Source organism: Pelmatolapia mariae, linkage group LG18 (genome assembly GCF_036321145.2).
Source record: "Pelmatolapia mariae isolate MD_Pm_ZW linkage group LG18, Pm_UMD_F_2, whole genome shotgun sequence".
Taxonomy (NCBI): domain Eukaryota; kingdom Metazoa; phylum Chordata; class Actinopteri; order Cichliformes; family Cichlidae; genus Pelmatolapia; species Pelmatolapia mariae.
In genome coordinates this window covers 14,045,435-14,069,161 of record NC_086243.1, presented here as the reverse complement: position 1 = coordinate 14,069,161, position 23,727 = coordinate 14,045,435, and the positions used below count along the sequence as shown (strand labels likewise).

The following is a 23,727-nucleotide window of genomic DNA, read 5'->3' as shown; positions in this document are numbered from 1 at the left end:
AACACCAGTGACCAGAGCCTAAAGCACTTTTAAAATATGAATTTTGTGCAGGCGATCAAATGTTTGCAAATTAAAGCTTTCAGCTGTGTATTCAAACTGTTGTCATGTTTTCAGTCCCCTGCCCGCCTCAGAACGTGAGCACCCAGGTCAACTGTTCGTCAAACGATCTGACAGTTTCTTGGGACGCCATCGGAGATGCTGACCACTTCTTGGTTTTACTAGCTGCTGAGAATGGCGAAAGCGAGTTATGCAACACCACAAACACTGTATGTTTCAGCAGCAATGCCACATGTGGAAAAACCTTCACAGTCCAGGTGACCTCTGTCAGAGAACACTGCCGCAGCGTGCACAGTCAGACCCAGAGCATCCAGTCAGGTTAGACAACTTCAGTTCAATTCAGTTTTATTTCTAAAGCGCCAAATGACAATAGTCACCTCGAGGCATTTTATATTCTAAGATAAAACCATACAATTCAATCCCAACAATCAACTCTCCAGTGAGCAAGCACTTGGCCATAGTGGCCCCCAGCAGCTTAGGTCTAATAACTAAGAGAGGATTCAGGGCCACCTGATCCAGCCCTAACTATATGCTTTACCAGAAAGGAAAGTTTTAAGCCTAATATTAAACAGACAGGGAGTCTGTCTCCTAAATCCAAGCTAGAAGCTGAAGGCTCTGCCTCTCATTTTACTTCTAAATACTCTAGGAACCTGCAGTCTGAGAGCGAAGTGCTCTGTGGAACTATAAGGTCTTGAAAATAAGATGGGGCCTAATTATTCAAGATCTTGTATAAGAGGAGAAGGATTTTAAATTCATGCTTCAAAGAAAAAAAAAAAAACTTGACAAACTAATCTGGCTTGCATGGATCCTTCCAACCAATCACCAAATCAACTTTATGTGTTTTAGCTCCCTGCCAGCCCCAGGGGATCATGGGCAGCGTTGACTGTGTGACCAACTCTGCCTGGATATCATGGCTTGATGCTCCCGGGGCAGACAGCTACACTGTGTCCGGTGTAGCTATAGGTGGAAATGACTACAGAGCCAACTGCACCACCTTTACCAACATGACGTGTGAGATGAAAGACCTGGCCTGTGGTGTGCTTTACAACTTCAGCGTATTGGCCAAAAACAGCAAGTGTGAGAGTCAGCCCAGTGCCCCCATCAGTTTGGAAACAGGTACTTCAGTAAGAGCTGTGTTTTGTCATTTCAATTAATTACTCGTGCCACAGTATGAACTTATTAACATCTGCTTCATTCTCAGCCCCCTGCTCCCTGTCTGCTATCACTGCTGTCCCCCAGTGTCACAACTCCTCCATCCTTGTTATGTGGGATCTCATGGAGGGTAGTGAGAGAAACACTGTGTACACTGCTATAGCAGAAGCCAGTGATTACACGTTGTTGACCTGCCATAACACCGGCACCAGCTGCTCCCTCCAGGAAGCACAGTGTGGCCTTCATTACACCATCAGCATAGCTGCTTCATCGGACGCCTGCAGCAGTATGAGAAGCCCTCCCTCCAAAGTTAGCATGGGTACGTCTTCATGTTTATTTTCTGTCGAGAAGTGCATCAAGTTTGGAAGTTCTAAGTTAACAGATATGCAGCTTACCTCAGCTTAAAGACTGGAAGTAGACAAGTATTTTTTTTAAATAAATTAGCAAGAAAAAAAACCCCAACAAAGTGGTTTAGTAATACAGCCAAAATCATAGCTTAAATACAGCAGATACAGATAATTAAAAGCTACTAAATCTAAATAACTAAAAACCCATCACCTGGCCTTTGTGTATTTATGTTGACTCGTCTTTTTCCACAGAGCCCTGTCCACCCACAGACGTGAGGGTGAACACTGCCTGTGAGCATCACAGGGCGGTGGTGTCCTGGACTCCGTCTCCGGTTGCTGAAACCTACCACGTTGTCGCTGAGGCTGCAGATGGACACAAACATACCTGCAACACAAGCTCCACAAACTGCAGCTTATCAGAGCTCCACTGTGATGAGCAGTACACTGTGTTTGTGACAGCTGGCCATGAGAACTGCTCAAGCAAAGCCAGTCAGAATGTAACACTGAACACAGGTATTTGTTTTCAGACTTGTATGATATTAGTACCAAAAATGACTGAAAAATATAACTAATGTTAGCACTCTAAGACTTACACCATCTTAATTGCTCCTTTTACCCAGGTCCTTGCCAGCCAAGTGGACTCTCAGTTACGTACCAGTGTAGCAATCAGTCCGCGACACTGACGTGGACTCCCAGTGGACCAGCTAAAGACTACTACGGCTGTGCTCAGGCTGGAAATGGAGACATGCTTTACTGTCACAGCACAAACCCCAGCTGTGTTATCAACGGCCTCGACTGCGGAACTGTTTACAATTTCTCTGTCCAGGCCTCAGACGGGACATGCAACAGCTCCTTCAGCGATCCTGTGCAGATTGAAGCAGGTAAAAAAGGAGCTTCATACTCGTCAAACCCTGAGTAACTTTTCACATTACTGTTACTGACTCCTCCTCTCTTAGTTCCCTGTCCACCAGCTATTGCTGAGGTGCAGCTCTTCCCAATGCAGGAGGAGATCCAGGTGATGCGTTTCAGCTGGACACAGATTACCTGTGGCGACACCGAGTACATGCTCACTTTGACAGGAAGTCTGCTGGGAGACAGCCAGGCCCTGTTCGAGCTTTCTTCCTATTGGACAAATGTGACATACTTTGAGTTCCCTCTCCTCTGCAGTTCGAATTACAGCGCCACAATGAAGAGCAGGAACGCTGCAGGCATGAGCGACACATCCATGCCTGTTTATGGAACAACAGGTAGATTACAGATTTGAGCTGTTGTTCAGACACAATTTCTTCAGTTTAGGCTTCAGGTTAACTGCAGTTACACAGGTGCTTCATGTGTCCTCACAAAATCTGGTGTAACTAGTAATCATATGAGCTACACTAAGGTGTTCTTGTAGCTAATGAAAGACATCACATCTTTACAGTGTACCCATCCTCTCATGCATGCTTCCAGCAGGATAATGCACTATGTCACAAAGCTCAAATCACCAACAGTGAGTTCACTGTACTCAAAAGGCCTCCACAGTAAACAGATGCCAATCCAATAATAATAATAATAATAATACATTTTATTTGAGGGCGCCTTTCTAAAACCCAAGGTCACCTTACAAAGAGAAAAATACATCATTTAAAAAGTAGATTAAAATAGACTGTAATAAATTAAAATACAGAAACCAACAAAATACAACCACAAACAACAATAAAAAAATTAAAAAAACACAATTTGACAGCAAGTAAAATCTGTATTAAAGCAAGTAAGCCAGTTTAAACAATTAGGTTTTGAGTTGTGACTTAAATAAAGGAAGGGAATCTATATTTCTGAAGGAAGTGAGTTCCAGAGCCGAGGAGCAGAGCGACTGGAAGCTCTGTGCCCCATAGCGGTAAGGTGAGCAGAAGGAACAACAAGATGAGTGGCAGATGAAGATCTGAGAGAGCGGGAAACTGTGGTGATATGAAGCAGATCACAGAGATAAGGAGGGGCAAGGTTATGAATACACCTAAACGTGAGAACTAAGATTTTAAAGTTTATCCTGGCTTCTATGGGCAACCAGTGAAGCTGTTGAAGAATTGGGGTGATATGGTCTCTTAAGAGAGTACGGGTTATGACCCGTACTCTCTTAAGGGAGTACGGGTTATGACCCGAGCTGCAGAATTCTGAAGAAGTTGAAGTTTATGGAGCAGGTCTGGGATGTGGTGGAATGAGAGATTGTCAGGTGGTGTTCGCTGATAAATCTGCAGCAACTGTGTAACACTGTCATGTAACTATGGTACAAAAATCTCTAAGGAATGTTTCTAGCACCTTGTTGAATCTGTGCCATGAGTTAAGGCAGCTCTGAAGGTAACAACAAGGGGTCAACCCATTACTAGCAAGGTGTACTTAAAAAAAGTGTCCAGTGAGTGTAAATGAAAGTAAGCTTTCTATCTTTTTTGGAAAGAATATAGTTTTTAAATTCTGATAAAAAATGCCTCAATCAGGGCATCCTCAGAAATGGAGAACTCTGTGGGTGTACGGGCAGGGAGGAGGAAAGCCTTGGCTTTAGACTGACCCTGAGATCCATCACAATACTTTTTATTTTAAATGAACAATCATTTACACAAGTCAACCTCTCTAAACACTTCTAAATGTAGCAAACATGGCAAAAGTAGCCTGCTAATAACATTTTGGCTTTATTAATCTGCTGTGGGATATCAGGCTTCACAGAAGTGAAGCTTTGTGGGCTATTTAATGGGACAGGTCATTTAAATGATCAAAGCTGACTTTATAGTGGATGCTGACAGGTGTCAAATACGGACATCATTGCTGTCCAAAGCACACAGCGATGGATTTTAGTTTTCTTTTACCATAAGTGCAGATGTTAGTCAAGTGCATTTATGGTCTGATGTGTTTGTGTATTTGTATTTTTTTCTTTCTTTCTTTTTTTTTAAATAAAAAATTAATGAACTTCTTTAAATCCCATTTCTCTCTCTCAGCTCCTTGTCCACCATCGGGTGTGGTGTACACTGGAAACAGCTCCTTTGCCACAGTTTCGTGGAACGCCTCAGTGTTTGCCGTCAACTACACAGTGTATGACAACAGCATAACGCCAAAGGTCCAGCTGCGCAGCACTGCACGGCTGTCCTGCTCTCTGTCCAACATCGTTTCCAGCGATCTAGCGATCACCGCCAGCAATGCCGCTGGAGAAAGTGAAGCAATAAATGTCACAAAAAGTACGGTTCAGTAGCTTTGTGGTGACAATTAAGACAAGTTTAAAAATGAATAATTAAGATCTAAACTGATCTTCTGTCTTTAGTGGTGACGCACGCACGCAGGAGAAGAGATCTCCAAGAACAGATGTCACTGAATGGTGAGTTTACATTCATTGGATTTTATTCTATTTAGTTTTGATTTTAGAGCTTTATAAGAATTAACTTCCACATCTACCAGCTTCATCACACTCTGAAGTTCTAAGTTCTCCGGGACTCTGTTCAGAACTTTTTTTCTTCCCTCCATCAGGAAGCATCTCAGCTCCCGTGTTGGATGTCACGCACACAACATCAACAGTCATTTCCATCACGTGGTCTAAGGTGGAGGGTGCTTCCTATTACAGCCTGCTGGTTATAAAGCAAAGCAGGTCCCACGAGCACCAGCAGCTGACGGTGTACGGGGAGAGCATCATGCTCACTGATATGAGACCAAACGCCACCTACTGCATCTCTGTGCTGGCCATTTACGCAGACGCTAGTGGGCCAGAGTCTGAGCCCATATGTGTGCGGACAGACAGCGGGCTTCCACAGTAAACAGAAAAGGCACTTCTGAGGCCTCTACACCTCTCCTTTTAAAAAGATCCAAGTCAAATGGTTCCACTTTTCGATGCCAAATCCTTAACACACAATACACAAGCACATTAGATTGTGGGAATTAATGTGGGTTGCTCTGCTCGGGTACCATGAGATGCATTCAGCATTAGCCTCAACACTGATAATGAAGTAGTTGTCTTTAAAATAAAAGGCTCTGTCCTCCAGTTAATACTTATAGTAAAAACGCTTTATAAAGATGGGTTTATGTCTACTGCTGGTTGAAGTTGCATGTTCCTCCTGCTTTTTTAATTCTCATTTTGTAAATTATCATCATTGCTAAATGTGTATTTAACATGCAAATAATTTTCAGACTACATTCTAATAAAATAATGAAAATATTTTCTTTCAGCTTCTTTGTGTGTACATGAGTGTATGAGTTGTACAAACGACACGTCGCTTTTTTTTTCTCCTTTTTTTTTTTAAAGTGTTTTATTAGAAAACAAAATGCAACAGAGCAATAACCGAAACACAACACAAGCAGGGCTCAAGTGTGTTTTGTAAAAATTACCCTTTGCGGACCGCATTTGAGAGGATTAAAACGCTCTCAAGATGTCTACACGTGATCACGGACAGAACTGTTCTGCTTTAGCTGAGCCACATGGCCTTTACGTTAAGTGTTGAACTTCAACCATTCGTGTACAGAGGCATATCAGACAAATTTTAAGAGTAAGCAAATGTGGTCTTTTGCACAGGCTGAAAGTAATTACAGTCATTTTTCATGAATCATGTAATCTACATGGCGATAGTATAGCGCCGAAGGCGTCCGGCCCAGCAGGAAGTCCAACTCTGCCCGTGTGCAGCGTGTAGACAGCTTTAGAAATTATGTACAAACCCCCATCTTTCTGGGACAACAAAACAAAACAAAAAATAGAAAATTAAAATGCCTTTTTTTTTTTTCCACTTTCCAGAATTCAAGTGAAGACTAACGATGGTCTAATGGGGAGTGAAATAGCGGAAAAACATAAAGCAACATCGGCCATAGACAACAAATCCAAATGTCCGATGTGCAACTGTTCCTTCTTTTTAGCACAAGTGACAGAGCAGACAGCCGGATATAGAAAAAGAGGAGGAAAAACACAAGTAATATTGCTGCAAGGCGACATTTACTCGATGCTCTGACTCCTTCTGTGTCTACTATGGTCATTGCTGGACTCTCGCTGATGGTGGCTCCTCTCTTTGCTGCGACTGCGTTTGTGAGAGCGCTGTTCTCCGTCTCTCTCCCTGTCCCTCTCCCTGCTGTGGCTGCGCTCCCTTTTCCTGCTCTTCTCCTCTGCCCCACTTTTGTGTCTCCTCTCTCTGCTTCGACTCCGGCTGGACCTTTTGGCCTTCCTCTCGTCCCTATGCCTTTCCCTATCATCTTTGTGCCTGCGGTCGTCAGTCTCTCCCCTGCTCTTCTTATCCCTGGACCTCTCCCTCTCAGTGCCTCTGTCTTTATGGTGATCCCTGTCCTTCCTCCTGCTCCTGTCATCCCCACCGTCCCTTTCCTTCTCCTTGCGCTCGCTCCTACGGTCCCGGCTACCGCTGCGGCTTCTCTTGCGCTCTCTGTTTCTGTCCGCGCTACGGGAGCGTCGTCTTTCCCTGTCCCCTCGGTCCCCCCTGTCCCTGTCTCGGTCCCTGCCTTCCCTCTCCTTCCTCTGCCGGTCACGCTCTCTCTCCAGCTCTCGATCAAAGCTGGGCCCGTGGCGCTCTTTCTCGCGATGGTGGCTCCTGCTCCTGGACCGTTTGGGCGACCTACGGGGGCTCGGTGTCCGCCTGGGTGTCCTGGAAACAGCGACAGAATCATCTTAGAACAATTTACTTCAAAAACAAAACCACATGAGCACAATTCCAAACTCTTACGTTTTGACATTTAACTGACACACAACTTTTTTTTTTTTTAAAGACTGTGGTATTTTTAGTCATGGCAGAGTTCAGATATTTGAAAGTGCAGCACAGATATACCGATGAGGATGTTTTATATGCAGAACATGTAGCCTTATTTATAGTGCAGTGTCTGTTTCCATGGGCATGTCAGCATTAGCAAAGGTTTATGTCACTGACAGTAGTGGTAAACAAAGTTATCTGAGATGGTGAGATCATTACGGGGTGACATTTCCCAGTTGACACATTTTGCTCGGACCCCAGCAAAATACCTTCCACATATACATATTCTTAAGATTTGAATAATATGACTTATTCTAACTTTATTGTGCATATCAGATTTTTATTTTTTTTTGGGCAACATGGATGCTTTAAAAACTTCAAATGTTACTATTTGCTTTGGATTTTCTACACCAAGGTCACCAAAGGATGGATGTGGAGGATGCTGTCTAAGCTTTATCTCCATCTGCCACACAACACACACTGTTCTGGCAAGTCAGACACACACAAGGAAAGACTAATGAAATCTAAATGCTCCACTAAATATCAAAGGAGCTCCTTCAGTCCTGTGGCAGTTCAGTTATGCAATCCCTCTTTCTTCTAAATCCGCAATTTATTTATTTTTATTCTGATGTATTAAATTTGAGAAGCTATTAAAAAACAACTGTTCCTCACCGCTTTTACATTATTATTAGAATTCTAATGATTCTCATTCAGTGCACATAAATTGAGAAAGTTTGACAGAATGATGTGGATATCTGATGTGTCCATTCAGACTACAAATATTATACCATGAACATCTTTAATACCTATCCCTTGGTTTTTTCATAACCTAATAATGTCCCTTTATTGTTGATTATGCACATGCATGACTTGTCTATACAAAGTTAAAGGTAAGAGACTGTTCTACCTGTTTAACAGAGGTTTGCGCGTTTTCTGTTACTTTTAGCCATTTAATTAACAAACGTGTGTCTCGTGTATTTTGAGCTTATATAACATTTCATGATCAAAGTCCTTGTGGAAAGCAAAAACCTCATTTTGTGAACAATTTTTATATGTAGTTAATTTTGACAATTTATACTGTTAAAATGCTTTTATTAATAACTGGCATTAAAGAGAGAAATAATAAGATAGACCTTTTCTTTTTCTTTAGTTATAAAAAAAAAAATAACCTAAGGGCCAGAAAAATAAGTTAACATGAAAACAAGTCAACAGCTCACACACTGCAGGACTCAAATCTGTCCTGTTTATTGCTCCATGAAAGCTTTAACCTGTCGAGAAGTCTACAGCTCAGTAGAAACACTCAGTTTGAATCACTGCCCTTACCTGGAGCGCCGGCGTTCTCCTTGCCTTCCCGACTCTGCAAACCCATCCTCGTCCTCTTGCGTCTCCTTCTGAGGTACCTTCCGTGGCCTTGCCTTTATTTGCTGGTCAATAACTTTTTGCACAGGCACTGGGATACGGGGGAACAGTGTGGAAAACCACTCCAGTTTGGTCAGGAAGGAGCGCAGCATCTCTCCAATGGTCATCACACAACCACCTCCTGCTTTTACGTCGAGCTCCTAAAACCAAATGGTGGGAGAAATAAAGCAAAAAAAGAAAAAAGACTCAGTTAGCACACAAATTTAGTACATTGACAAATATATTTTTTTTCCAATCTTGCCTCACATCAAAAAGCAATTTGTGATGACCAAGCACTGAACCTTCACCTCTGTTCATCTAGCTTAATCTCTCATCAAAGACCAAAAAACAATCAAATGTGCCTGGCCTTACTTATTAATAGTGGAAACACAGCTCTGAATATCTTAAAAGTCTGGTCTCACCTAACCTGTCTGTTATTTCCTAGTGTCTGTATTTACAGAGTGAGCTTTAATTATGCAGCAAAAGTCACTACATTTATACGACGCAATGCCCATCCTTCATATCCTTATTTCAAACAGCATCTTCAAAAAAGTGGTAATGTTTAACTCTTCAGGCTAAATATGAAGGAAAGAAAGAGTGAAACATTGGGGCACACTGTCATTGTGCTAAAGGGAAAAAAGAGAAAGAAGCTTTAGCTTCCTTCTTCAATCTCCCAAAAGCATAATGAACGCTCAAAGAGAATAAAAATTGCCCACAGTGTAAGCACAGATTGGAGCAGGTAGGTAAGTGCACACCATTTGAATAGTTATCAATTTTATATGGTAGAGAACAGCCACTTTGCACTCACGCAAACCAACAGTGCTGAGATACAATATCCAATTCACCTGCTGCACAATGGGCATCTAAAGAAAAAAACAGGGGAATTAACCAGTTGGGTAGGATTTCAGAATTATTCAATTCAAATATAATGCAAAAGAACATCAGAGGAGGCCTGGTTGCACAGCCTGGGATAAAATTAGATTTCACCTAAATATGAAAATAATTAATTAACGTAAGCAAATATTTTACATGCATTAAATAACACAGTGTTTATTTCGTACCAATGTTCCAATTGCTATTTATCCCAAATGTAGTTTTGTGCAACAAGTCCTTACAAAAGCTTGTCAGAAAACAGAGGGCATGCCTTAAAATTACAGTGACTAAATGATTTACTCGGCATCACGTGTGGTACTTACCCCGATAAAAATCAGCAGCAGAGCAGTGAGCAAAAGTAACCTAGCTACTCAGGTTTAGAGGACAAAAACTGGGGACAATTAAGCCAAATGAAGGCAAAGGTGAAAAATCAGCTATGAGCATCACAAGGGGGTGGGTGGGGGAGTACAGCTTTTTATGAGTGACGTTCAACTGTGCATTTCAAGGAGAAGGAGAAAGAAACATGAAATTATTACCCGAGGTGACATACCTCCTCATCATCCAGGAAGCCATCATACCATTCAAACAAATCTGTTGGGGGCTGAGTGTATCTGAGACAGGAAAGGGAGCAAAAGCACAGAAGTTTATCATTTTGAGCTCATCTTTTACAGGAGCAACATGGTTTACACATTTGAGGTAATTATTTAAACAAAACATTGCCTAGTCATATTACTTCACTAACTTATTTTTAAATTTAATTAAGATTTTAATTAGTAATGCTCATGATGGTCTAAAACAAACAAAACAAAACATAACAAAAAAAAAAAATCTACATCACTCCATCTCAAACCATCACGGCGATTCTGCTTGACCATCTCCGATTTGCATATAAAATAACCTTTGTTAGCTTTATACATGTAAGCAAGCACATCTTTATTTTTATTAATGGTCTATAAACCCACTTCCAGCATGTTTTGTGTACTTGAGAACATGTAAATCTCCACAACTGTTACACCTAAAAGCATTATATTTTCACAAATAAATTGTAACTACGTGAAAACATATCTGAATAATGTCCAGTTTACCTATGGGAAAAATTCAAAAAGGATTGTCCATATTTCAGCAAACACTAATGAATAAATTCACACTGCAAAATACAATTTTTGAATATTATATACTTGTAGTTCACAACAATGCAAAAGAAACCTGTAGAATACTTTATAACATCAAATTCTTAGAACGTATTTTCCTTTTTAGGACTCTTGATATTACAAGTTGTACCAAAAAAATTACTGGAATATCGTTATTCTAATTATAACTTAAATGTGTATAATATAGTTTTAATTTAATTATATATTTCCATATTTTGGACTATACTATTTTTAGGCAAACTGGAGATGGTCGAAGACAACTTTTCTAAACAATGTGATGATTTAAATTGCAATGATGTATCTACGGAGCATTAGGGCCACGTTAAGGAAAAAAAAAGTTTATCAATCATTTTGAGAATATAGGCACAATTTTGAGATTAAAACCGAAATACTATTTTTGAGATTAAAGTCTAATGTTGATGAGTTAGTGAAATGGTTTTAGTTACAAGGAAAAATGTTATCTTTTGGCACATAAACAGTGTGCTAATAAGTTTAAGAATGCTGAGGAGAAGGTGCAGGCAACAACACACACAAACTTGAAAAGGTTGGTCAGATTTGTGCAAAGATGCAACGATATCCATTGGTTATGTTATGTCACAAGACACAATAAGACAGCTGATCAAGTTGTCTCACTAACTCATCCAAACAAAAGGCATGGGAGCTGGGACAGTTGTTTGGCTTGAAACCACAACTGTAATGTCTACATGTCGACTTTTTTCTCAAAATAGCATTTTGACTTTAACCTCAAAATGAGCTCTAATTTTTATGTGGCCCTAATACTCAGTCATACTCATCTGTCCTCTGAAACAAGAAAAAACTTGTAGTGAGTTATAACACATACCTTATATACATGAAACCAAGGGCTCGGATGTACGGAGAGTCTGTGTGTGTAATCAGGCCCATGAGCTGTTTGCGAGTCAGCTTGAGAGTAAACAGTTTGTATAGAAGACAGAAAGCAGTAGAAACAATCCCACCCGTGCCTACTCCGCGTACCTAGCGAAAGAAGACAAGTTTAAATGAAAACTTTAAATTGCAACATTGCCACAAAACTATTAAACTCACCAGCGGAAGTGCAGTGAATTGTAGCTTTTTTTAATGGTGCACAACTGATTTCACCAGTTTGCAGATCAGGTTAAGTGATTTTATCAAGCTGCCATCCTTCATCCTGGCACAGAAAAAAGGGAAAGGTGGGGAGTACAAAAAGCACGTACTTCTCACTTACCCCTCCGCACATTCCAGTCTGGCCTGCAGTCTTTCTGCTTCCTTTTTCCCAGGGCTCAATGTGAGTCACCTGCAGGCACACAGACAAACACAAACCGCTTAAAAAAACCCACACACACCAATCAACTCCATGACGCTTCAAGGCATTATCAAAACAACGACAGAGATTTACCGCCTGCTCAACTTTCCTTATATTTCTTTAACATATGCCCAATCAACGGGTCTCAAACTCAAGTGGAGTAGTTCTAACGTTAACGACGGAAGGCAATTAAGGTGACTTTAATTGATATAATAATGTTAATGTTAATAATCTCTTTAACTAACAGTAATTCAAAGTTATACGCATACTGTGCTGTACGACATGACAACACCACCTTCCCTCGCCTGCATTGGGAGTTATATAAACCCTGCCCTCCCCGCTGCGCTTATTACTTGACGACAGTTGTACACTGCTACAACCCTGCTAGCTAAACTGGACGTGGTTACCTAACCTAGCATGCGGGTTAGCATCAGCAAATGTTATTGTTATCGTTACCTTGAAATAGATTTCGTCCACAACTTCATGGTAGGTCTTTAGCTCATAAAGTTGTACTTTGAAATACGGCGAGGACAGCACGTTGGTAAGAATCATTGGGTTAAGGTTCATAGTCTTTTCGTTGCCCCACAGGGGCAGTACGTTTCCATGTTTTCCAGATGTAGGCTTGCTAACGGCCTGCGTTGGTAGCTGGTTTCCGACGGTAGCCATGTTAGCTGAATCCACCACCGCTATGCTTTCTTTAATTTTTGCGTATATCCGGCTACAGAGCCATCAACATTAGGTAGTGAATTGTCGATCGTTAACAAATTTGCCTGTTTAATCCTTGGTGAAATGTAGCTAAATTGATGATAATAACTTCCCGCCGTCGGTGTAGCTGAAGTACTGCGAGGTGGAACCGGAACTGTGACGTTTGTGGTGCACTGCTGCTGTCCTGCGACGTTGATACGTCAGCGCGTTTAATTTTTAAAATAAAAGCATGCAAGCCTGGATGAATGGTTTAAGTTATATTTGACAGGTCAAACAAATACATTTTTAAAAGATGTGGTTTTACAATTACATCCAGGTATAACTAATTCAAAACACGTAAGCTTTCTGTTGCTATTTGTGTGAATGTAGTTAGCGAATTCTTACTTTGAAAAGGCTTTTCCCCAAACCGGAAGTAGCATCGTCAATTTTTTTTTTTTAACATCCATGGTTTTGGCGTGCACATTTCAAGAATTCAGACACAAAATCCAGTTATTCCAAACATCAAGGTTTCTCTTTCAGTGTTTACTTTCCTTTTTAATTATTTTGTTGAAATGTGGCTGTCTTTCACACTCTTCTGCACTAGGATTTAGAAATGAAGCACAAATACTAGATAGAAACTTTCCAGAATTAAAGTTTTTATTTAAAAAAAAGTTGACAATAAATGCAGGAAAATGTCAACAAACTGACTGAGTGTATATACAGTTAATCTCTATAAACAGATATGTGCATGTGATGATAACCAGCGGGTTGTCAGAATGACATACTGAAACAGATGATGTACAAAGACGTATATTTGGCAGCAAAATATACATTAAGCATTGTACATCTTTAATTTGGTAAAACAAATTTGTGACTAAAAAATATATTACTATTATTATTATGATGATTATGATTAACTTAACATCCACACACAATTAACTGTATTAATGTGAATATTTTCAATGCTGTAACCCTTCATCACAACCAGATGAAGAAAGGTGTTCATTTGTATTGAGCATGAATTATTAAAATAAAATCTTACTACAACCACAATAAATAACCAACCAACCAACCTACTATAACCATTGTCAGTTTTATAATACTTAGATTTTACATAGGTAGAGGTGTGCAATTGTCTGGAATCTACATTTAGATAAAATCCTTTTCACAGATGTCAAAAGTTTACCTTTCTTGCAGAAAACACCTGTTAAAAAATGAGAGAGAGGAAAGAAACCCTCTTTAACCCACAGTCATATGCCATAATTCTTCCACAACCCTCTTTTGCTTTTGCAGCTTAAATACCAAAACCAAAACAAACCCACTGACACAGACATTTTGGCTTGTCACTTCAAGTGAATTTAAAAAAAAAATCACAGCTGTACCAAAGACATGTAAGGGACATGTGGAATTATTTTAAGCATTTTTTTAAATGAAAACCCCAGCATGAAAATGCCACTAAGTGGGGTAAGCAGAAGACTTACAGTATGTCTTACTTTTTCCAGAGAGGACAAGAAGATCAGTGCACCAGTTATCTCAGTCCGCAAAACGTTTCAATAATGTGGCCTTCAGCTCCACTTCCTGAACACTAGGGGGCTGTCCTGGCTAAGCTGCACATCAGCTGGAGAGCGATTGCATAAGAGAAATTAGATCTCCCTTGGAATGAGATGGTGCAAGTTCTGATGGTAAATCCACTGTTCAGTCCTTTGGCCTCTGCATCAGAATAATACAGCACCCTTTGTGGGGACACGTGCTTTCCAAAGCCTAGCGCTTGATGACCACCTGCTCAAAGGCTCCAATTGCGACCCTGAAAGAGAATGCCGCAGTTTGTTACAGGACAGGAAAACACACACAATATAAGGATTGCCATCTGATCTGGCAGATATGATTTTATCATGAAAATGTGCCCCTTAAGTATAGAACATGAAGACCAGTTACACAGAGTATAAAGCAGATACATAGAGTCCTTATCAGAACCCTTATTTAGCCTTCTCTTAATTGCCCATATTTATAGTAAATGTTTGGTGTCTGGTGTCTTGCACCCCCAACCCATGGTTACATAATCAAACCCACCTCATGTGCTGGCTTCCCAAAGCTGTGCTTCCTCCAGGACCAACAAACAAGCTGAGCCCCTCCTCTGCAGCAACACAAACACAAATACACATTAGAAATAAGAAAACCAAAAATCAGTTCCTACAGTCGGGGCTTAAAAAATGCTCCACTGGTTTTAAGGTTAAGATCAACCAATAAATGAGTTTCAGGCAAGCAAGATCTTTTCAGGAACAGAGGTAGGTAGTTTATAGTTGAGGATGCATTTCCACACAAAAATGTGTGCAACATTTGTCTCAATAAACAGGGAGACTCATCCTTTCTTAATCTCAACACAACAAACAACTCTTCTCTCTCTAAGACTTTGTAACAGGGTAGCTATCCAGATGTGAGTTTAAACCACACCTCGTGGCATTACTGTGATAAGTTATGCAATTCTTCATGAAAGATGAATCATCTTTGGCAAGATTGGCTTAAGGCATACTAGGGACTTGAATTAACCCCTAGAGACATTACACTGTTGCGACACCTCAAAGTAACTTGATCCCATCTGCAACATGGTGGGAAACGTTCCACACCAAGATCAGGAGTACACACCCTCTGCACTGGAGTCCAAGAATCCGTGGCTGAAATCCTGGCTCTGGAGGATTTTCTCAATTATATCATCTGCATCCACTCTGGTCGCGTCGACTCTTTTCAGCTGATTCTCCACAGAGTTCTGCTTGACTGGGTGTCTAACGAGGCAAGAGAAACATGGGTCAGTATTGCAAATACAGGGTTCAAACACCAAGAAAAAAAAAATGTCATTTATAAATTAGGAAATACTATACATTGTCATCAGGTTAAATAGAGCATGGAAAGAATGTAATAGTGGTCAGAAGACCACCATCTTATCAATAGCATACTATTCCAAGGCCAGAGTAACTGTCTGTATCACCTTTGAGCCTTTAAATGTATTGCAGGGCTGTCAAACGTATGATGATAAGTTGCAGAGACTGGGGGAGTAGTCTTATTCTCCTTCTCTCCTCTCTCCACCTGCTGATCACTGTGTTCAAGGATGCTGCCGATGCCCGTAGAGGCAGAACCTCCTGACCCGCTCCGCCGATGGCTCAGATCTGTTAAACTGGAGTTGTTTGAGCTGTAACCTACAGCATGTGAGGGGGAAAAACCCATATAGTGAATAAATATGAGAACATTTCCAATGATTAAAGTGAATAAATGTGTGTCACAGTATTTCTACCTGAAATTTTTGACAGCTGACTTGCATAGCTGGGTGTTCGAGAGTGACCAAATGTTACCAGCTCCTCTGGCACGGATACAGACTTTCCTGGAGTCCCTGTTAAAAAAAGTGATGTATTTAGTAAATTATAATAAATTGCAGTAAATTAAATAGAAATCACACATTTTTTATAGCTTTGCTATCATAATTGACAAAACATAACAAAACATGATAAAACGTAAATGCAGCTACTGCTATCCAGTGTCATGATTAAGGAATATTGATTTCATAGTCGACCCCATTACAGTCTCCCAAAAAATATCTGTGTTTCTGTAAGAAACTGACCAGTAATATTAAAGGGTATTTGCCATAAGCTACATATACGTACCAGAGACTGAGTGTGATATGTGCATGTCTCCTCCTTTCCTCCCCTCAAGTAGACACTCTGCATTTGCCTGTGGGACCCCCAGAGTCATGGCTGTAGATGGGGGACTAAAGGGAACACAGGTTTTGGTTAACTTCATTAAAACTTATGTAAACAAAGCTTCCCTACATCAGACCTTTTGGCTTATCGTGGCATGGAAACCACAGCTGGTTACTGAATCGATAATTCACGACTAGGTGAGCTTGCCGGGTTGCTCACTGATTCAACTGTGACACCTTTTGCTACAGCTGGAACAGCTGTCGCTGGTGTTTTCACCTTGTGAGTAAGACTTCATCTATATTTGTGCTATCATAGACACCTACTATAGCTGGAAATAACACAAAAGTGGTTTCTGAATACATTTGGTAGGTGTTTATATGCAAGTGTGTCTGTGGTGGGCAGATATTCTGCCACAACTGTATAAAGTGCAAGTTTTACGTATGTAGGTGACATTAAAATGAAGGGCAAATTCAAAAACACATGCAGCCAGAAAGCATGTTGGCTTCACAGCTGGTGTGTCTCTACTGGAATCAGCTGGTGCTTTTACTGCCAAGTCAAAATATCAACCATCCATGTAAACACTTTCTGTGTAGGTTTGACACTAATATTCAAACACATTTACTCATAAACAACTGGCTGTTTGATCACACTGGTTAGTATTAGTTATAAGCAAGTTATTAGCAACCTCTAGTTTGGCAAACAACAAAAGGCACAGTAACGCGAGTTCTACAAAGAGTGAAAAAAAGAGCATCCATTCTCCTCCACGTTGTAAATCCTACACACACACACACACACACACACACAATGAGTAACACTCTGTGGGTTGGGTGACTAAGCTCTAGACATCTCCAGGGCAACAGCTTGTGTGTTATTACACTAAGCATGAGCTGAAACAGGAAAGAAATATCAAGAAAGGCAGCTTACTGTTTGCACATGGTACAGGCTTTGCCAGGAGTGTGACGTTACATCACATCGTTTGCGACAAACCTGTTCTACATAAAGCTTCTGATCACATATCAGCCATTGGTCACTCTTAAGGTTGGGCAGCTCAGTGTTTTGGGTGAGGCATCATTAGCTCTCAGATAAGACAACAATAAGGCCTCACCTACAAAGTACTTTGCCATTACTTCTCTGGATCTCATTACTGATAACATGCGTGAGGGTGTCACTTTAGGACAGACAGGAAGTCAAGAAAGCACTTCCTCTGAGGTTAGAAGCAGACGTTTATACCTCAGGAGCAGACTTTCGTTGCAACCACAAATATAAAGCTTTGCAGTTAGGCATGCAAACCAAATTAAGTATTTATCAAAATTAAATAAATAAATATATATATATATATATTTAAAAAAAGATAATTTAAGAATTTCTTAGTTGCACGTGTGAGATGTTAGGTTGAAGAAGCACTCTTACGTTTTAAAACAGGGATCTCCAGACATAAGCTGTGTGGTGATGACAACCTGTAACAGAGACAAGAGCAACAGGATTGGCAGCTTTAGAAAGGAATACAAAGGCATACAGCTTTCTGCTTTCTAGCTTTAGAAAGGAATACAAAGGCATACAGCTTTCTGCTTTCTAGTTTGGTTTCACACGGTATCTTTTAAGTGTGGTTAATATAATAAGATTTTCTGAGAAAGTTGATTGCATGTCTTTCTTTTTGCCCCTGGAGGAACACGTATATTTTAACCTCATTCCCACAGCACAGGTAGTTTATAAGTCACAAGCTCAGACATGTCTTGTCTCAGCTTTCAGGGCGCTCACTTTTTTCCAATGTATGTCACACATTCAGCTTTCTCAAACATACATGTGTTCTTGTCTATTGAGAAATTCACTTAGTTTTCTTAATGTGTACAGACAAACAAGAGTGAACTACTGAGCTGTGACAACACATCACCAGTGTGATAGATACTCTTAAGGTCCCTTTCCATCTTATTTATTGGTGTTTTATAGCTGTGTGTGTTGCATCATTGTCATACCTTGAGAATTGAGTTATCTTGTCTGGTGTTCTTTGTGTCATATCCCTCCAGGAGACAGCGTCGTACTGTGCTGCCAGACCCAGCAAACTCAGACAAGTTTAAGTCAGCAAAGCCCAGCTGTGCAGAGTGAAAAGTGACAACTCAACAAGTTTGAACTGATTAGAAGTCAGATGACATACCTTAAATATAGATTTTTATTTATTATGTTTTTTACAAAGGATCACGAGATTTAAGTCCTAAAAACACAGAAATTCAATGCAGGTCTAGCTATGGGAAACAATGTAACCTGTATGAGTTGGGACCTTGGAAACTTGAGAAATAAGATTGCCTAATTCTTTAACTCCTCATTGGAGTTATTGGTTAACATGTCAGTCTTTTTTTTCCAATCAGTGACCAAAGCCGGAAACTGCAAGCTATAAAAAAAAAAAAAAAAAATTCTCTGGGCATCTGAAGGACGTCTCGTTATCATCATTATCTTAGAAAGGTTTGATAAGACTTGTTATTAAGCAGATTTTTTTCCACCACAACAATTCTACACACTTTAGAAGAGAAGTATTACCTTTGCGTATGTTTTTCCACCCTTCAATTCCTGAAATGACAAAGAAAGTGATATCACATAATTTGCCTGTTTATTTACTATTCCTTGCCTCTATTTATAAGTTTTTGCAGGACAACTAAAGTCCGTGAACAACAATGAACTGCTGTGTTGAAGTTACAACAGTTCTTCTAACCTTATGTAAATAGACACTCAAGTCTCTGCTCACTGCATGAACTATGGCTATGGAACAACTCCCACTGTGCATTCTCAATTGTTTCAACAAAACAGAAACAAAGGGTTTTGTACCTTGCGCACCGACACACGGCAAACACAGGGGTCTAGCACACCCGTTCCAGCGTTGGCACTCATCTTACACATGAAAGAGAATTTCTTCTTCCAGCGCACACAGTTGGCTTGGACGGGCTCCCTGTAAGACAAGTGATTTAATCACTAGTGGACATACAGATATATCACAGTATCTTAATAGCTTCCAAATGTGTGGAGAAGAAGGGATTAGCACTTATTCAAGCAGTAAACAAGCTCCTTTTATGCTTCGGCAATTCTCAAACTGGTGTGCTGCATATAAAGTTTATAGCTATTGCTAATTTCCAACCCTTGTCCCTTGTTGTCTATCAGATGATGTCTTGAGATAACTCATCCTCAGCAAATATTTAACTGCAATAGTCTGATATTGAGTAACAAACATGCGTATCAATTTAGCACATTCTTTTATGTTAGGAAATGTCACAGTTTTATTTTGTATGCAGGTTTTCAGGAAGTATAATGAGATGCTTCTAAATAGTTTTTATACTGTCCTTCTAAAAGCAGCTCTCAAAGCCACAAAAGCAGCCAGGCAGTTTTTTGGGCAGTAGGATAAAACAGAACACATCTTTGTTGTTGTTCCACATGTGCAATGATACTGAATGCAATCCTATCATTGCAGACCATCTACATATATATGTAGAAGATTCCAAAAAGGAAAGTAAACACATCATACCACACATACAAAATAAAAAACAAGTTATGGTTTGGACAAGTTATTATCAAGCAATTACATCTACAATCACTGAGACACAAAAGCTCCATGCACAGGATCACCAGTCAAAATCTGAAAAATCAGCCCAATAAATGAATGATAGATAGATAAAACTTTTAAAAACTTTGCTGACTTTGGGAACAAAGTTGTTTTATTGTTGTTGTTGTTTTTAAGGTATGGGGAAAATAAACTTAGATAGATAGATAGATAGATAGATAGATAGATAGATAGATAGATATTGTATTTGTAGGATATTTGCAAAGGGAGCAGGAAATAAAAAGCAGTGGTTGAGGCAGGATAAACTTAAGAATACCGTGTTTACACAATAGTTTAGGGAGAGTTACCATAGCAAAGTAATGAGGGCCAGCGCTTCCGACTCCGTTTTTCCAGAGTGACTCATTAAAGTAACGTGCAGTAAAAAAGCGTCCCAGGAGACTATGACCTAGCATGCGCCTTTGAATTGGAAAAACAACAATCTGTTCTCGGGCTTCTCACTGCCATAAATTAGCGACACGTGATTACTGTAGATTTTTCTTTTTTTAATCATTAGAAAAACAATGAATGAAAGTATAACTTTAAATATTTTTTTCAACCGGAGTCAGTGTTATATTAAACAAACAAACAAACAAACATCCCAATGTTAACCATTATTGTTGATATCCCAACGTCGACCGGTGGTCTCGCTGTTCCACTACACAATTAACAGCAGTTGTTGCTTAGCAACTGCTTAGATAAACTTTACAAATATAGGTTAGATTAAAAAAAAAACTCTCTGTCTCTTGAAACGACGAACGAGAGTCTCTGTGTTCGTTTTAAGGCGTTAAATCACTCTGCTGGTCTGTTCTGTTGCCTCCTTACATACAGGTCTTCAACTGTCGTTGAGGTAAGTTTAAGTAGTTTAAGTTAGCGAACAGCTGGTGTTGAGTTAGCTAAACGTCAGCTACGAATACAGCGGAATGCTGTAGGCACCGAAGAAGCAACCACGACGCAATAAATGCAAACAGGTGTCAAAAATAAGCTGAATTTGGACCTGACTGATAAAATTTTCCCCAAACAATTAGTGACCTGTTGCTATAATTAGCTAAATTAAATTAGAAGAAAAATCTTACCGGGAGGACTCTTCAGCAAAACCTCCATCCAGTAGTCTGACTTTACAAAATAAAACTCCGTTGACAATGGGAACCGACGACAATTCCTCCAAGTCGAAGTCCACCTTAAATTTAAATCTCTTTTTCTTCATAAGAATAAACGACATGATGTGAGACTGTGCAGCGCAATATCCGGGTGAAGCTGTGGAGGTGGCAGACAGCCGAACACTTTCTCCGAGCTGTCTCTGCTGCTCACTCAGCTGTCGCTGCTCTGCAGACACGACTCAAAGTTCAAATCTCTTCCTTCCCACCCACTGAAACACAATATTAATGACGCCAGGGAAATTCCGCGGTGTGATTGGACAGCTAGGTTAAAGAAAAAAGAAGAAATGCCGACAACCCGAATTTAACGTGTGTAGGTGGGTGACGGTACAATTGTTACAGTGTGGCTGAAGCTCACTGGGGCAACACCAGCAACACCTTTTTTGGGGGGTGGGGGGTCAGCACTGACCATAAAAGACAAAACAGAAGGTGGCATGTGACAAAAGGAGGAAATGCAAAAGAAGATGGTTTAAAGTTGAGTTGTCTATTAAAATGTAAACGTTGTTAATAAATGCATGGAACAATGTCATCTCAGACTGTATACGGTTTGACCTGACCTTTATCTTATCTTTCTATCAGTAGTGAACAAAGTGATCATTACAGACATAATTGCTAGCTGGGGACAAAAATAATAATAGAATATGATAACATTTACTTTCACAAAAAGGTTTGGAAAACACTGAATAAAGTTATGCGAAAAAAAAGTTTTTACAGATGTGGTGCTGTTCATTATGGCTATACATCCCCAATTTGTTCTCATCTGTCCAAAGGATATTAGTCTAGATATCGCGTGGTTTGTTCTGAGGCAGTTTTGCAAACCTAAACTGTGGTGTGATGTTCTTCTTATTTCTGTAAGCATTACATGCTGTGGCTTTGGGCTGAATTTGCTTGGGCATCCACTCCTGGGAAGACTGAACGCTTCAAATCAGCAAACTGCCAAAATCCCTGCTTTTAAAGAAGTGCTCATACTTCCTGATCAATTAATAAACCTGGTTGTTACTTAATCGCTTAATTACCCTGAAATAAGTAAGGATTTACTTTGTTTTTCGCAGGACTTTACATTCTATAATAAAATCAGCTAAATAAAGTAGACTACCTCAACAAGATAAAATAGAACAAAGTACAAACAGGGTGTGATATGAGAGATGAAAGAATCATATTAATAAAATTTAAATTGAATGCGTTCAGTTGCTTCACTGAAAAATAAAAATATATAAAAACAACACATGGGAAAAGTACCAGATAGCACATTATGGCTGTGAGCAGCTTTAATCTTGTAGCTTATGGTGGAGATGTTTGAATCTACTAAAAGACTGATGGATAAAAGGTTTTTTTCTTTATCTAAAACATAGCCTCATTTGTCAGTAATGTAGACATGCGGTCACTTCTGGGTGTCATCCATGGGAATGGCAGGAAGTATCCAACTTGTGGTTAGACGTGACTTTTATACCGTTCACAAAATAAACCAGAAGTCGCTCAAATTTAAGCAATCCTGAGCTGATGCATAACCAGTCAACAGGCTGAAATAGCAGTTATCAGCACATATAGTATAGGCTACTCTACACTCAGAAAAATAAAGGTGCCAACTGGAACCAAAAGTGGTTCTTTAGACTGATGCCATAGAAGAACCTTTTTTAATGCCACAAAGGCAAGGCAAAGCAAGTTTATTTATATAGCACAATTCAACAACAAGGTGATTCAAAGTGCTTTACAGAGACATTAAAAAACAAAAACAAATTTAAAAAAAAGAAAAAGAAGGAAGGAACAGTAGATAAAATCAGTAGTTAAAATGTAAGTTTTGAAATTTAAGCTTAAAAGTGTGGATTTGGTGCTTTATTCAAATGCAGCTGGGAACAGGTGAGTCTTCAACCTGGATTGAAATAAACTGAGTGTTTCAGCTGATCTGAGGCTTTCTGCGAGTTTGTTCCAGATATATGGAGCATAAAAGCTGAATGCAGCTTCTCCGTGTCTGGTTCTGACTCTGGGAACTGATAAAAAACCGGATCCAGATGACCTGAGGGATCTGGAAGGTTCATAGTTCAAAGAACCTTTCAAGCAATGGTTCTTTGAAGAACCATTTCTTTCAGTGGTTCTTTGAAGAACCTTTAAAGGTGCCCCAAAGAACCATTAAGAAATGGTTTAAATGGTTTTTCAAAGAACCTTTTTTAAAATGGTTCTTTGAAGAACATTTACGAACTATAATTTTTCTGAGAGTATGCGCCTTTCAGAGATATTATAGTTTTGCCTTTTTATTTACTTTTTAAAATGCTTTGGTTTTTAGTCCAATTTACTTTCAGTTATTTTCCAAAGTGGATTTGATTGTTCATATTTAAGCTTAGTTTGCCTGTCTTTTTGTTTGCTATAGTACAGAAACATTTATCAAGGGTAAGATTTAAAGGTGTAGAACAGATATTACAACACAAAGGCTGTCATGTCAGGGACTGTTTGTTTGTTCAGTTCGTTTTTTGCTTTTTTTTATAAAGTTATTTTTTTTGTTTGTTTGTTTTTTTTAAATTCAAGTTGACTGAAATCTGGTTTAGTTACCTATTATAACCTCAGTGTGTTATGCATACAGTCTAGTATTACCCCGTTGCTGTTTCTGTGCAGTGAAACGTCGCCCTCTGCTGGAGAGGAGCGGTGCTG

At 39.7% G+C, this 23,727-nt stretch overlaps 2 protein-coding genes across 2 annotated transcripts; both read right to left on the bottom strand.

The window, feature by feature from the left end:
- Window positions 1-5,799: 5,799 nt before the first annotated feature.
- prpf38b (pre-mRNA processing factor 38B) lies at window positions 5,800-12,842 on the bottom strand. Its single transcript, XM_063462378.1, has 6 exons — window positions 12,431-12,842; window positions 11,897-11,965; window positions 11,516-11,667; window positions 10,074-10,134; window positions 8,576-8,811; window positions 5,800-7,150 (listed from the first exon to the last, which is right to left on the bottom strand). The coding sequence occupies exons 1-6, from the start codon at window positions 12,638-12,640 to the stop codon at window positions 6,493-6,495; spliced, it is 1,386 nt and encodes a 461-aa protein (XP_063318448.1). The 5' UTR covers window positions 12,641-12,842; the 3' UTR covers window positions 5,800-6,492.
- A 509-nt stretch (window positions 12,843-13,351) lies between these two features.
- Window positions 13,352-21,242, bottom strand: LOC134616887 (EEIG family member 2-like). Its single transcript, XM_063461951.1, has 11 exons — window positions 21,004-21,242; window positions 19,165-19,285; window positions 18,880-18,909; window positions 18,321-18,437; window positions 17,758-17,804; window positions 16,312-16,415; window positions 15,945-16,040; window positions 15,642-15,849; window positions 15,302-15,438; window positions 14,729-14,792; window positions 13,352-14,462 (listed from the first exon to the last, which is right to left on the bottom strand). The coding sequence occupies exons 1-11, from the start codon at window positions 21,147-21,149 to the stop codon at window positions 14,420-14,422; spliced, it is 1,113 nt and encodes a 370-aa protein (XP_063318021.1). The 5' UTR covers window positions 21,150-21,242; the 3' UTR covers window positions 13,352-14,419.
- Window positions 21,243-23,727: the final 2,485 nt, after the last annotated feature.

What these genes read in the sequence shown, in the direction of transcription:
- prpf38b (XM_063462378.1), bottom strand. Translation starts at nt 12,640, where the DNA reads ATGGCTACCGTCGGAAACCAGCTACCAACGCAGGCCGTTAGCAAGCCT. An exon ending in TGGACGAAATCTATTTCAAG is followed by an intron (nt 11,966 to 12,430) that starts GTAACGATAACA and finishes GTGTGCCTGCAG; the next exon opens with GTGACTCACATTGAGCCCTG. An exon ending in CTTGGTTTCATGTATATAAG is followed by an intron (nt 10,135 to 11,515) that starts GTATGTGTTATA and finishes TTCCTGTCTCAG; the next exon opens with ATACACTCAGCCCCCAACAG.
- LOC134616887 (XM_063461951.1), bottom strand. Translation starts at nt 21,149, where the DNA reads ATGTCGTTTATTCTTATGAAGAAAAAGAGATTTAAATTTAAGGTGGAC. An exon ending in TTTGCTGAAGAGTCCTCCCG is followed by an intron (nt 19,286 to 21,003) that starts GTAAGATTTTTC and finishes CTTGTCTTACAG; the next exon opens with GGAGCCCGTCCAAGCCAACT. An exon ending in ATACATTTAAAGGCTCAAAG is followed by an intron (nt 15,439 to 15,641) that starts GTGATACAGACA and finishes TTGCCTCGTTAG; the next exon opens with ACACCCAGTCAAGCAGAACT.